We start from the raw sequence: 15,222 nt of genomic DNA on the forward strand, positions 1-15,222 counted from the left end.
GGTCTTCGGTGCGGGTTGAAGTGGGGTGGGATGTCAGCTCCGTGGGAAAGAGCAGCCCGGGAAGGAGAGGGCTGAGCAGAGCTGGGTCGGCGGAGCACGGGGCCCAGTCACTGGGAAGGCGCAGGAAGGTCTCCACTGCTGTTCCCAAGCCCAGGGCAGAGGCCGAGCCTCCTAGAGGGGGACCGCCCCTGAGCAGGCTCATGACCTCAGATAAGGGGACCACAGATAAGGGGGTACGGTGAAAACCCAGAATGGGATGAGAGAAGGTAAAGACCATGTGAAAGGCTTCTATGTGGGAAACAACGGGGACTTCGACAGAAATCACAAATATAACAAAATACAACAAAATCACGTTATAGAGGAGAGAAGAAAGGATAGTCTTTAAAAGGGAAAGTCTCTACCAGCTCCTGCTTAAAAATTGCAAGGCAGGAGCCAGCAGGTGGCATGGTGGTTAAGGCGTGGGATTTCCACACGGCTGACTGTAGTCTGAGTCCTGGATGGGCAGCCTGAAACTCATGCCCAGCATGCGTGCATGCGTGCGCAAGATCTCGAGGAGAGGGGATTGTGGCATGGCCGTCTCCCCTGAAGAGTGATTGCTTGCTTTCCCTCTGTCTGTCTGTCTGTCTCCCTCCCAGGTGAGTGCATGTGTCCTATGGCAAAAACCTAAAACAATGAAAAGCGATCCTGACAGGAGAGTGGAAGAGAAGGGAGTCTGGTGAGGATGCACCTGGGGGGTGATTTTCCACTCTCCCTCTCTGTCTCTCCCTCGCTGGTGAGTGCCTGCGCCCCATAGCAAGGAAAGAACAGTGACAGAAGCCGGTGTGAAGGGCTTCGTCCTGTGTGACTCCAACTTTATGATGCTCTGGGAAAGAAAAAATCACGGGAACAGTTAAAGATCAGCAGGTGCCAGGGGTCTGGGGAGAGGGATGAACAGTGGGGCACAGGGGACTGTCAGGACAGTGGCTCTGTTCTCTGGATGACACTGTCATGGGCGGTGCATGTCATCACACAGTGGTCAACACTCTAGAATGTGTGCCACCAACAGTGAGCCCTAATGCCATGCATGGACTTGTTAATAGTATCAGTATTGGTTCACCCATCGTGACAATGCACCCACCGAGGCGAGATGTTGGTAACGGGAGACTGCACGTGTGGGGAGGATCCGGGAATGTGCTATACTTTCTGTCCTATGTGTTTGGTAAATCTGAAATTGCTCTAAAAAAATTAATTTTTTTGGGAGAGATTTTTTTGCTATAGGGTATGTGCACTTGCCAGAGAGACAGAGAGAGATGGATAGAAAGTGAGAAATCACCCCTCGGGGGGATGGCCAGGCTGCAATCCCTTCTTCTCCATTCACCTTTCAGGATTTGGTGCATGCACGCACCTGTGCCCGGAGAGTTTCAAGCTATCAGGTCTGGGACCAAAATCGCAGTCGGCCATGTGGGAGTCCAGCACCTTGACCCCTGTGTCCCCTGCTGGCCCCAAAATACATTAATTTTAAGAACGACTGTGGAAGTTGAGAAGGTGCCTGTTATTGTTGGATCTGTTTTGTGCGTCAGCTGTAGCTCGTGGCAACCAACAGACTGGAGTTGTAGAGCTGCCTGGTCGTTTTCGCCCTTCTGTTTCTGCAGAGCATTCTGCAACCCCCGTGGCTTCCACGGACTCCTGCTGGTAGGACCCCAGGTTCTGGAGTGATGCCTTTTGAATGCAGGAAATAGGCAGACAGTACCTTGGGGTCTGGTAAGTATTATGTAGGCCTTTGTTAAGAGACAGAGGCTGTGAATCACAGGAGATCTCTTGAGAAACTTCTGAGCCTATCTCCTCTGTGCTCCCCACCCCTGCTCTCTGTCTCTAACTCAGCCAGATTCCTGGGGACGAACTCAATCCCCAACAGTGACTGTCCACATGTAGGTGCTCAGTTAGTACTCAGGGGACGGATGGCCAGACAGACGGGCTGAAGGGTACCGGTGTGTCTTCTTAAGACTTTAGCAGCATACTCTGGGTAGTTATTAGTTATTACTGTTATTAGGAAGACTGCCTTAAAATGTCAATATATTGATAGATACAGTCAAAAGATAAGCTGTGTGAAGTAACGCATTTTAAATGAAAGGAATTATTCATGGATAAAAATGAAAATCCAACACTTGCAGATCTAAGAGATGGAGCAGATTTCAAGAATGGGGTAGAGTACCGGTTTCATATCTGCCAACTCCTTCAGGTATGCCTTCACTCTTACACCAGCACAGAGACTGCTGGGTGGAATTATAAATATATATATCTGCCTGGGGCCGTCAGGTGGTGTAGAGGTTAAGGACACTGGATTCCTACATGGTCAACTGCAGTTCAAGTCCTGGACCCAGCAGTCTGAAAATCACACCAGGCGCATGGGTGTGCATGCCCGAAATCCCAGGCAGAGAATGGAGAAAGGATTATGGCATGGCCATCTCCCCTGGGGAGTGATTTCTCACTTTCCCTCTCACTGTCTGTCTCACTTTTTCTCTGGTGAGCACATGTCCCCTATGACAAAAACCTAACAAAAAAATTCTCTCTCTCTCTTTAAATATATATATATATATATATATATATATATATATATATATAACACATACATACATACATAGATGCCTTGTACACTGATTTAAACTGTAGGATTTACTAGAATTCCCACCTAGCTCCAAATCCAGTATTTTTGTCATACTGAGAAGTCAGAAAAACTGGCTGAAAATGAAATATTCACTCAATCAGTATTTTGTCTGCATCGTTTACAAAAAAAGTTTTGAATGATCTCTTCACAGAAAATACCTGTTTTTCTGTGCACATAGCAGAGCTTTGGAAACAAACAAAAAAATGTCTAATAGGTTTTCCCAAAGTGATTGGATTTTCCTCATGCTTCGAAATAAGCTGATCTAGGACAGCAGGAGGAATCACAGATGGTCCCGGGCAACGCAGGCTCTGCAGCCCCTGGGGCGGCCCCACCTTCCCTCCCGAGAGCCCGAGAGCCCGAGAGCCCGCGAACCCGAGAGCCCGCCGCCACCTCCCCCCAGCTCACCTTCATGCCCTGGATGTTCCTCAGCATGACGTCGCCGATTCTTTGGTAATCCCCTCGGATGTGGGCGTTTGAGCGGCCTTCCCTGAGGGCAAAGGCAGAGATTGGCACACTTGCAAAGTATCCATCCGCAGTGAAAGCGTGACCAGAAAGGCCCGGCCTGGACTGCAGAACATCAACCTTTACGTCTTCCTTGCAATCCCCTTTGCCCTCCGCTCTGGATTGCACTTCTCTTGGGGTCACAGAACATTAGTGCTGGGAAATTTCTGACCCCCTCCCACTTTTGTTTTCTTTCAGGTTTTTGCCATAGGGTATGTGTGCTCATTGGAGAGAGGACAGAGACGGAGAGAAGGAAAATGAGAAATCCCCCCCTCCCCACAGAGGAGGTGGCCATGCTGCAATCCCTTCTCCTCCATTCTTTTCTTGTGATTTTGGACACACATGGGCACATGGCCTGGTGTGTTTTTCAAGCCACCATGTCTAGGACTTGAACCTGTGTCAGCCATGTGGGATCCAGTGCCTTAACCACCATGTCACCTGCTGGCCCAAGCCCTCACATTCTATAGCCAAAAGATTCCACTTGTGCTTTTGAAGAGTCTTGACAGAAACGATATCTCATCCTTTTCATCTGGTCTTATTTTATTAATTTTTCTGCCCATGCTAAGGTGATTTTAGTGGCGTTAGATCTGCATGGAAATGGTTCACAAAGCTGATTTTGACACATAGGTGGGTACTTATTGGCACACAAGGGGATGGGACCTGGTGTGTTTCAGGCTGACACACCTGGGGATTCGAACCTCTGCTGCCATTTGGGAGCCAGCCTCTCTTGAGCAGCACACCAGCCCTGTGCCACGGAACCAGCCCAAATCAGTTTGCAACAACCAACCTGGCTAAGGCCTTCACACCAGCCAGAGAACTGGAAGCCAGCTTACACGAAAAGGATGCGTTTTTTTTAAAAAGTAAAAGCCTGGGCACTAGGCTTCAGACCGGAAGTGAGAGAGGCTCTAAGTGGAATAAAACAGCCCAAGGCAGGAGGGACTGCCATAGCAACCAGCCCTCTGGCAATGAGAAGGACCACTTCCACGGGGCCCTCCAGGGCTGCCCTTTATCAAGATCTTCTGATGAATGAGAGGGGTCGAGGATGAATGCTTCATTGGGCAGGAGTAGATGGGGGTGTGGAGGCTCCATAGGAGTAACCAGCTCTTGGCTTCTCATACCAGGAAACCCACTGCCCTGTTTAGTCTACGGCTCCAATGACGCATATGGTGTAAATTACATCGGGGGGGGGGGGGGGGAGGCCGAGAGCACCCACACCTATAAGGTCGTTAAAACGTCTTTTAAATCAAACAAGACAGGGGTCCACTGTGCCCCCCAACCTTCCTGGGTCTTTGATTGGCCCCCCTGTGCTCTTTCCATACGGACACCATTCTCTTCCTTTCTGATAGAGAACTCCGCAATCCGTGGCTTTCTCTGAGCTGCCTTAATTAATTCTAATTAAAACAGAGGAGACTGGCAGGTGGCATGGTGGTTAAGGCATGGTGGCTAGACTTACACATGGGCAACTGCAGTTCAAGTCCCAGACCTGGCAGCTTGAAATCACATCAAGAACATGTGCATGCCAGGAACCAGCAGTTAGCGTAATGGCTATGTCGCTGGACTCCCACGTAGTCGACCGCGGTTTGCGTCCTGGACCCGGTGGCTTAAAACTCACGCTGAGTGCGCATGTGCGTGCCCAAGATCCCAAGAGGAGAATGGAGGAGAAGGGATTGCGGCGTGACCATCCCCCCTGGGGGGTGATTTCTCGCTTTCTGTCTCTATGTCTCTCTCTGTCTGGCGCCCTATAGAGAAAACCTCTCAAAAAAAAAAAATAAAAATAAAAGCACATGTGCATGCCCAAAACCCCAGGAGGGGAATAGAAAAGAACAGATTATAGTGTGGCCATGCTCCTGGCCAGTGATTCCTCACTTTCCCTCTCACTGTCTGTCTCTCTCCAGCAAGCACACAATTTTATACACACACACACACTCTCTCTCTCTCTGCCCCCGTAGTGCAGTGGCTCAGTGCTGTGCATCGAAAGATGGATACCACATGGTTGACCGCCATTCAAATCCTGGCCCTATGGGAACCCGCAATTAGCATAATGGCTATGTCGCTGGACTCCCACGTAGTTGACTGCGGTTCCCGTCCTGGACCCGGTGGCTTAGAACTCACGCTGGGCGCGTGTGCGTGCGTGCCCAAGATCCCGAGAGGAGAATGGAGGAGAAGGGATTGCGGCGTGACCATCCCCTCTGGGGGGTGATTTCTCGCTTTCTGTCTCTATGTCTCTCTCTGTCGGTCTGGCGAGTGCACGCGCCCTATAGCGAAAATCTCTCAAAAAAAAAAAAAAAAAAAAGAAACAAATCCTTGCCCTAGAGGCTTGAAAAGACATGTGGGTGTGGGTGTGTACAGGTCCGAGATCCTGACGGGATGGAGAAAAGGAGAGAAAGGATTTTGGTGTGTTCACACACACTGTTTTAGGCTGACGTGGCCTGGGGATTCGAACTTCTGAGTCTATACTCCTAACCCTCTCCTTCTTCCTGTGGAATCCCTTCCATCCTCCACGGTTCCAGTTTGTGATGCCATGTCTATACCACCACATTCTCTCTAGCACTGACCCATGAGATGAAGGTCTGAGCTCTCAGACCTTCCAGATGATTCCATAGGAAGGACCCACAGGTATCTCGAATGCAAGATGTTCCAAACAGTTCAAGTCTTTGTTTCCAAACCCAATCCTCGTTCTTCATTCCTTTCCTACTGATATAACTGTCTACACCAAGCTGGAAAACTCAGTCACCATCTACAACCCAGCTATCGGCTCAAATTGTCCTCCACTGTGGGTCACTAGGGATTGCTCACCCCGACTTAGACCCTCTCTCCTGTGGAGACCATCCTCAGCCCACCGCTAGCCACACCACCTTATTCACCTCATCAGCTGCGGGGTTGGGGACCTCTGGATTTCTGCCCAATGGTTATCAACCAAATCACTCCCCAGCAGTGTATTGCAAGAAAATCTGTTGAAATTCTGCCGATCCTTACATGTCACGGGGGTTGGCTGGAAATTCGCTGGATGCGCTTCCACTTCCACTCGGAACAGAAGAGGCATTGCACTGATTGGGAGCTTCGGCCTATATGGACGGCCCCTGCTACTGAGACGCACCCGCCTCTCGCCTTCCTCAGCTACTCGGCTCTTGTAAGGGCTGGGAAGGTCCCCTCCTCTCCCAGCATCCTTCACGTCAGAACAAAGTAGATTTTTACTTCAAAGGAGGACCCAGCTACCGAGCCTGAATGACCTGATTTGGACCAAATGGCGCACATCGACAGAAGGAGGTGAGGTGCAATATAAAGTTGATTGTGGATACGCGGCAATTATCTGGAGCTTAAATAACCGACCCCAGACTTTTCAAACGGGCACGCCACTTGCCAACACACAAGAAAGGTCTTTGGCTTCCAGGACGTAATTGAGATCTAATGAGAGCAGTCTGGCATGGGTGGGCCGAGAGACATGGGGAGGGCTTCTGGCTTCCTCTCTCATAACCAGAGGCTTTCTCTCCCTGGGAGATAGCCCCCTCATGCACGACAAAATGAGGTGCTAGAAAGAAGGCCCCGGGGAAGCTGGCGGAGAACTAGAGTGAGAGCCAAACTCCATTCATTTGACTTTCTCTGTTCTTTTGCCAACTTTTTATTGCAAGAAAATCTGTTGATGTTAAAACCCCGAAGGCCAGGGGACATTCTTCCCTGAGTCCCCTTGCTATCGAAGCCCTGTCTCTCTAACCTGTCACGTCTTCACTTTCACATTAGGACAGGTTCTGGGGGCCAGCCGGTGGTGTGGACGTTAAGGCACTGGATCTTCCATGGCTGACTCTGTGGTTGGAGTCCCTGACTCGGCTGCTTGAAAATCATGCTGGGCATGTGTGTGAGTGCCCAAAATCCTGAGGGGAGAATGGAGGAGGAGGGATTACAGTGTGGCCAACTCCCTCAGGGGTAATTTCTCACTTTCCATCTCTCTCTCTTCCTAGTGAGCACATGTGCCCTGTAGCAAAAACTTTAAAAAAAAGAAACAGAAAACAAAAAACAAAAACAAAAACAAAACTCTGGGTTGTCAGCCTTGGTCTTTGTGTGGCAGGGAAGACAATGGTGGCACTCAGGCTATAGGGAGTCAGCGCTGGTGACGTGGTGGGGACAGGCAGGGGGCCTGTGAGGGCCCTGGGAACAGTACAGGCGAACCTGTCCCTCCCTTCTCGGCTGTCCCCATCCTAGCTCACATACCAGGGTACTTCCAAAAGTTCATCGAAAAATGGAACTTAAGTATGAGCTGATTTTGGTACAAAAACATGTTTGAAATGCATGCATTGCTTTCTTCACAATTCACAATTTTTATGAAATTTTTGGAGATTCCCCATAGCAACCCTGCTTGGATGCAAACACACAGGAGCGAGTCCATGGGACTCAAAACTGAAACTCACGTCACCCGGGGTATCTTTCCTCTCTCTCCATGCCACTGACGCTGCGTCTACAGACACAAAGCGTTGGTCTTGTTATGAACAGCTAAGAGGCTACCCGAGTACCGAGAACATGAAAACGGAATGATAACGCCCCTAACATCCGCCGGATGTTTATCTCACATGAAAACGGCTCTCGTCCGGAAGGCTGGGCCACATACTTGTCTGTGTGATTACCACAGTGCAACAGGATGGAACTCTGGACAGCTTTACTCAGGGAATCCACATCATAGTGTCTGCGTGAATGCTCAACTGTGATCCATGCAACATGAAGAATTTACTCCCACATTTAATGACAAAGGATGGACACATACATACATGCACTCACACAGACACACACGCATGCACACACAGACACACACGCATGCACTCACACAGACACACACGCATGCACTCACACAGACACACACGCATGCACACATGGTGTCAATTTTTTTGAAAGAAGTTTTTGCCTTAGAGCACATGTGGTCACTAGAGAGAGAGAGAGAGACAGTGAGAGGGAAAGTGATAAATCACCACCCCGGGGGAAGGCCACACTGCAATCCTTCTCCTCTGTCCTCATCCTGGGATCCTGGGCACGCACGTACACGCGCACCACGTGAGTTTCAAGTCACCAGGTCCAGCACCTGAACCACGGTAGGCCATGTGAGAGTCCAGCGACATAACCACTGTGCCACTTGCTGGCCATGGCATGAGTGTTTGGGTCTTTCTGGCCTGGCTAAACATTTCTTTCCAAGGTAAGCTGGTCAGTTACCCTCAGCAGACTGATCGAGGAGCAAAAACAGGACAGAGAAGTGACCAGCTGTCCACAGGGGGTGGCTGACCACCAGAAAGGTTGTCCTCGGGGATAGACTGTGAGTGGTTGGCCCCACCAAACCCTCGCAGGACTTAAGGAGACTCTGCAGCGGTGGGAAGGTTACTTCGTCTTGCCGTGCCTCAGTTTCCTGTCTACACCTACATCTTCTAAACCTCAGTTTACATTTCTGCACGTGGCTAGTGGCCACTGCATTGGCTCATGCAGCCTCCTAGGTCCTCATTCATCCTTTTCTTACATTGTTTGCCATTTGGAAATGATCTCAACCTGTTTGCAAGGAAGATGAGGCATGAAAGGATTAAAATCACTATAAAGGTGAGCCTTAACAAGGGGTTGTGTTTTTTTAAAAATTATTTTATTAATAACTATTATTATTTTTTAATTTGTGGCAGAGCTTGTGCACTCAAGAGAGAGGCAGAGAGAGAGAAAGTGAGAAAGCCAGACATCAGGCCTGGGACTCCAACAGCAGCTGGCCATGTGGGAGTCCAGAGCTTCCACCACTACGCCACCTGCTGGCCCCACAAGACTTTTGACTCAGTCTGCAAACAAGAAACTAGCCATTCATTCAGACGTGTGAAGAGCATACGGATTCGGACACGGAGTAAGTGACAGGACTGTCACTGCAGAAGCCTACAGACGTGGCCCAGCAGTAAGGCACCGTGTATGTAACCCAAACTCTAGATAAAAAGTAAGAGAGGAGGGGAGAGGGGAGAGAGGAATGAGGGAGTCGGGGCTTTGGAACAAGGCTAAATCAATATTCCAGGGAGAAAAATCAAAAAATCAAAAGTTAAGTGACTTGGCAGGGCTGACGAGTGACTCAGGACTCCTGAGCTGCCACAGAGGGTGTCCTGCTAACTTCGCTTCCCTCAGAATCCATGAGTGCTAGAACGTTCGGAGCATTTACAGCCTGTGTGTGTGTGTGGCGGGGGAGGGTGGAGACAGCACAGAGGATGTTCCAGGAGAAAAGGTTCTGCCACTGGTTTTGGTAAGACCAGGAAACTTCACACCGTACCAGGTCTCAAAGAATGATCAAATTAGGCCCAGCTGGTGGCATGGTGGTTGGGGCAATTATTTACTTCATTTTCTTTATCATTATCATTTTAAAATTCGCTCCAGGGCACATGCACTCACCAGAGAGAGACAGAGAGAGGGAGAGGGAGAAAGCAAGCTACCAGGTCTGGGACTTGAACCGCAGTTGACCATGTGGGAGGGAGTCCAGCGCCTCAACCACCACGCCGCCTGCTGGCCCCATTATAAATTATTCTTTCCAAAAAGAAGTATGATCGAATCTTACACAAAGGTGAGGAGAGTAATTCTTACTGTATTTAATAAAGGGGTTCTCTGCAGCTAACCTTTCAGGTTGTCTCTGAGCAACAACGGAACAGAAATCAGGACCTCCCCTTAGGTTTACAGATGCGGGAAAGAGCCCATGGGTAGCAACTTGGAGGGAACCAAAGCTTCTAAGGTGGACTTCCCATATCTGTGGGTTCCATGTCTGCGGATTCGACCAACCGTGAGTGCGGCCGATCACTGGGAAACGGGAACAGGCGATTCCCTAAGGCAGGCTGAAGGCGGCCCTCTGTGTACGCTCCTTTCACCTGCACCTGCTGCGAAGGCAACTCACATGGAACCTGAGATAAGTACACGGGAGGAGGTGTGTGGGTGACATGTAAATATCTTGTCATTGTAGAACAGGGGTTGGGGACTGGCTCTGAGGCACCGTGGTAACACGCTGCTCAAGGGAAAGTGACCCCATGTGGCGATCACAGTTTGAAGCCCTGGCCTAGTCAGCCTGAAACACGCCGGGTGTGTGAGTGCCCAAGAGCCCAGGAACTGGAGGACGGGGTCGTGATGCGACCAGACACTGGAGGGTGCCCCTCTCCCTCTCAGGAGGGGTCCTGCACAACCTCCCCGGATGCTGAGGAACCACTGCTACGGTGCAATATCTGAGCACGTGAAGCCAGTCTGGGCTTCGCTGGCTCAAAGCAGCCGGCAGCCTCTGCGACTTTTCAAAAGCCAGGCCCAGGCCTCACCTGTCCAAGGAGGAGGCGTGCGAGTGGCTGACTCAGCGCTGAGGGGAAGGGCAGAAGGGCGCGCGTGTATGTGCACATGCACACACAGAACATGGGCATGTGCTCAGGCCTGCTTGACACTTACCCTTTTTCGAGCTTATTTTTTCTGAGAGAGAGAGAGAGAGAGAGAGAGAGAGAGAGAGAGAATGGGGGAGACAGAGGGAAAAGGAGGCAGTGGGAGTCGGTCATCATGCCACGATCAACCAGTCTCAGCCAGTCGGGATCACGGGTGTACGTGCCTGCTCCCAGCGCACTCAGAGAGGCCTCAGGACACAAACCCAGGACCTTTCCTGTGGGGTCCGACTGTGTTACTGGCACCACCCACCGAACCCGACTCTTGCTTCTTCTGAGAGAGGGTAGAGAGAGGCTTAGGGTGGAGCTCCCCTCGTGAATGGCAGTTGGGGGCCCAGGGTGGTTACCGCGGGAAGCCCCAAAGGCCTGTAGGAAGCAGAGGTGTGGGCCAACCTGTGCCCAGGAACTTCAGAAAACAGGTTGGCCAGTCAGAGCGCTTCTCAGACACTGCCCTGTGAAGATCCCAAGTCCAAACACAGGCCAGAAAAGACCTTCTTTTTTTTTTTTTAAAAATATTTATTTACTTTTATTATCATTATTTTTAAAATTTGACCAGAGAGAGACAGAGTAAGGGAAAGGGAACATGCAAGCCATCAGGTTGGGGCTCCAACCTCAGTCTGCCATGTGGGAGTCCAGTGCCGTAACTACCACGCCACCTGCTGGCACCAAGACATTCAGTTTTAACATCAAATTTTCTCCTCCCGAGATAAGGCTACCCGTGGCCCGGCCCCTTGCTGGGGTACTGGAGAAAGGTACCTGGGCTGCTTTTACTTCCCATCTGTTCAAACAAAGCCCGCAGGCCTCCCAGGACTGCTGGACAAGGGGGAGATGAGGACGGAGGAGGATGAGACCCTCCGACAGTGAGGAACAGAGGAAGGGTGAGTTGGATTCGGAATGCAGGGGGGAAGGTTTTAGCTCCCTTCCTCGGTCCAGCCCGTCAGGGCTGCCTAGGCTGGGTTGGATGGCGGCAATTCAGTCCACAGAAAACCCATCTGCTTCCTAAGGCCGCGCTGAGAGCAGATGAATGCAGGAAAGTACTTAGGGATGCCAGCATGCCACATGCCAAGCTCACTGGGTCAAAGCCCCTCGTGCCATCCTGCACTAGATTCTGCGTACTCTTCTTTTTAAGTTACAGCAAAAAAAATGTATGTAACATAAAGTTTACCATATTAGTCTTTTTAAAAAAAAATTGTTATAAAGATTGTATGCCCATGAAGAGAGACAAAGAGAGAGAGAGAGAGAGAGAGAGAGAGAGAACGAGCACTCCCCAGGGAGGACGCTGCAATCCCTTCTCCTCCATTTTTGTCTCAGGATTTTGAGCACACACACATACACATGCCCAACGTGTTTCTCAAGCTGCTGGGTCCAGGACTTGAACTTCATAGTCAGCCATATGGAATCCAGTCATCTTAACCTCCATACCACTGGCTGGCTTCATGTTAGCCATTTTTAGGACCACTGCTCTGTGGCGTAAGTACATTCACATTGCTGGGCAACCATCACCACCATCCATCGCCCAAACACACTCACCCTCCCAAACTGAAACTCTGCACGGTCATCGCGAAGCCCCATCCTCTTCCTGCTGGCCCCCAACAACCACTTCCCACCTGCCCATTCGGGTCTGGCTTATTTTGCTAACATGATGTCTCCAAGGTTCACCCTGGTTCTATCAGGCCTCAGAGTCTCTTCCACCTTTTAAGGCTGGAGAATGCGCTGCAGTCCCTGCCACATTTTTATTTTTTGAGAGATTTTTGCTATAGGGCATGTGTGTTTGCTGGAGAGACAAAGAAACAGAAAGTGAGAAATCCCCCCCAGGGGATAGCCACACTGTAGTCCCTTCTCCTCTTCTCCTCTTGGGATTTTGTGCTCTCATGTGCATGCACCTGGCGTAAGTTTCAAGTCGCTGGGTATGGGATTCAAACCATGGTCGACCACATGGGAGTCCAGTGCTTTAACCACCATGCCACCTGCTGGTCCCTCCTGCCACTTGTCATTTCTTTCTTTCTTTTTTTTTTTTTTTTTTTTTGAGAGGTTTTCGCTATAGGGTGCGTGCACTCACCAGACAGACAGAGAGACATAGAGACAGAAAGTGAGAAATCACCGCCCAGGGGGGATGGTCATGCCACAATCCCTTCTCCTCCATTCTCCTCTCGGGATCTTGGGCACGCACGCACACGCACCCGGCGTGAGTTCTAAGCCACTGGGTCCGGGACGCGAACCGCGGTCAACTACATGGGAATCCAGCGACATAGCCATTACGCTAACTGCTGGTTCCCCCTCCTGCCATGTTTATGATCCACTATGTATCAATGGACATTTGGGCTGTCCCATCCTGATGATGGTGAATACTCTGCTGTGAATGTCGGGGTACAGCAGACATCTGAATCTCTCCTTTCAACTCTTCTGGGCATCTCATACACCAGGAGTGGTACTGCTGGTTTAGATGGTAATTCTTTTTTTTTTTTTAGATGGTAATTCTATGTTTACTGTTTTGAGGAACCCCTCCAATTTTTCTTTTTTTAGGTTTTGTCATAAGTCCATGCTCTCCTGAGAGACAGTGAAAGGGAAAGTGAGAAATCAGCCCCCAGGGTGGATGGCCACACGGCAGTCCCTTCTCCTCCATTCTCTTCTTGGGATTTTGGGCACACATGTCTGTCATGATGTCAAAGCCACTGGGCCCAGGACTCAAACTGTGGCCAGCCATGTGGGAGTTTAGTGCTTCTACCACCATACCACTTGCTGGTGCCCGATTTTCTTTTAATAATACACAACACAGAGACTTCAGACTTCAAGAGTTGGAAGAAAATGGAAAAACTGTTTTACTCATTTTTTTCTCTATTATTCATGGATGCTGCCAGAAAGGTACTCCACTTTTTTCGGGGGGTGGGGGTGGGGTGGTGGTGACAGAATTTTCTGACCCCCTCAATCATCTCCACTCCATTTCACTCACTAGCCTCGTGGTGAGACAGAGCTGCTCCACCTGTGGAGTTCCTGATCCCAGCCTGTGAGTGTCCACCCTGAAAGAGCCTCCTCCCTGCTCCCTCCAGCATCCCCCTCAGATCTCCCACCCCTGCAGAACTTCTCTCCATCTCGGGTCTGCTTCTGCACCCAGAACTACCTTCCTCAGCCATCCCTGACCTCCTGGTCGTCATTCTCCAAGACCCCATCTCCTCAGGCACCCTGTCCCCCTGTACTCTCTCTTTTCTCAGTCGTGGTGGCTTCTCTCATCTCCTTTGCTGGCTTTTTCACGAATCTACATTGAGGGAAAGAAGGTGCCACGCGGCTATGGCCAAGAAGGTCCTGTCCTCAGCTCTGTCCTTTCCACGTTCTCTCTCTGAACAAGGGTTTTGTAGATTACAATGAACAATGAACAATGAACAATTTTTTGTCGATAACTTCCAGACCCACATCTCAGTGCCTGATTTCGTTCCCAAGCTTAGGACCCACCTTCCCAGTGATCTAGAGTAGGGATCCCCAACCCCTGGGCTACAGACAGATACGGTGGCCTGTTAGGAACCAGGCCGCACAGCAGGAGGTGAGCAGCGGGCCAGCGAGCATCTGCATTTACAGCCGCTCCCCATTGCCCTCATAGCCTGGGCCCTGGCTCCTGTCAGAGCGGCCAAGGCATTGAAGCAGCGCATTGAGACACGTCAAAAATCCCAGTGTTTGTGCGTCAATAATCCCAGTTCAGCTTTGAGCGCCACTGCATTCTCGTTGCAAGAAAACAAGCTCAGGGCTCCCACTGATCTTGCACTATGGTGAGTTATATCATTTTATTCCATTATATGTTACAATGTAATAATAATAGAAATAAAGTGCATGACGAATGTATTGAATCATCCTGAAACCACCCATCTCCCCACTTCCCCCACCCCTAGTCCATGGAAAAGTTGTCTTCCACAAAACGGGTCCCTGACGCCAAACAGGATGGGATGCTGGTCTAGAGGGCTTCCTTATGATCCTGCAAAATCACGTGCCAAAAGCAAGCTCATTTCCGCTCGCTATACTTGCTTCTCTGCGTCTGTCATTTTTCCCTCAATTTCATGATCAGCTTCCCAGGTAGTGACGTTCAAAATTCAGGGTGTCCTCCCCTCCCCTTCGCCTTGGTCCCACTGATTGGTGACATCTCCATGTCCTCCTGGCTAGACGTCTGCATTGCTTGCTCTGTGACCCTGGCCCAGGTCCCCTGTAAACAAGGCAGCTGATCATTCTTCACAACTGCCCGGGTCCCGCAGTCTATTCCGAGTGCTTCTCTACGCCTGCTCGACTGCTCGCCATCTCCCAGCACCCTGCCAGCGGGTAAGCAGAGCTCTGTCCACTGCAGAACCCGCACGGCCTCTGCACCAAGGCAGGCCTTTAGTCCACCTCTGGGCAGCCAATGGCCAACTTTTGCTCCCTGGTCATTTCAGGAAGGGCATCTGGGAGTCCGGACCTAATGCTGAAGCTGAACATATTTGAACAGCTGAGTAAACCATCCTTGCTTTCAGAAGCCAGAGTGGTTCTTCAAGGACTAAAAACTCACCAAACCAGTTCCTGTGTTTTTGAAGAAAGAGGGTAAGTTTGCCAGCAGGAAACAGGACTTGGGAGGCCCCCCTTTCCCAGGTGTGTTTACTCAAGAGGAGGTGACATTTGGATACAGCAGGCGTGTCTACTGCAGCCGGTTCAGTCCAGTTATTCTAG

General features: G+C 50.4%; 1 protein-coding gene and 1 long non-coding RNA gene across 4 annotated transcripts in view; one reads left to right on the top strand and one right to left on the bottom strand.

Moving 5' to 3' along the window:
- FARP1 (FERM, ARH/RhoGEF and pleckstrin domain protein 1) overlaps positions 1–15,222 on the bottom strand; it is a 256,635-nt gene that overhangs the window by 20,535 nt on the left and 220,878 nt on the right. For all 3 annotated transcript variants that reach the window (XM_027776313.1, XM_027776312.1, XM_027776314.1), the window contains exon 16: positions 3,050–3,131. In XM_027776313.1, the coding sequence (XP_027632114.1) occupies positions 3,050–3,131 (82 nt within the window). The remainder of the gene's footprint in view (positions 1–3,049; positions 3,132–15,222) is intronic.
- Positions 13,249–13,727, top strand: LOC114009900 (uncharacterized). The gene is made up of 2 exons (XR_003551288.1): positions 13,249–13,404; positions 13,496–13,727. It is a non-coding gene; the product is annotated as an uncharacterized LOC114009900 (long non-coding RNA).

The sequence above is a fragment of the Tupaia chinensis genome, unplaced genomic scaffold (assembly GCF_000334495.1).
Source record: "Tupaia chinensis unplaced genomic scaffold, TupChi_1.0 Scaffold000057_1, whole genome shotgun sequence".
Taxonomy (NCBI): Eukaryota; Metazoa; Chordata; class Mammalia; order Scandentia; family Tupaiidae; genus Tupaia; species Tupaia belangeri.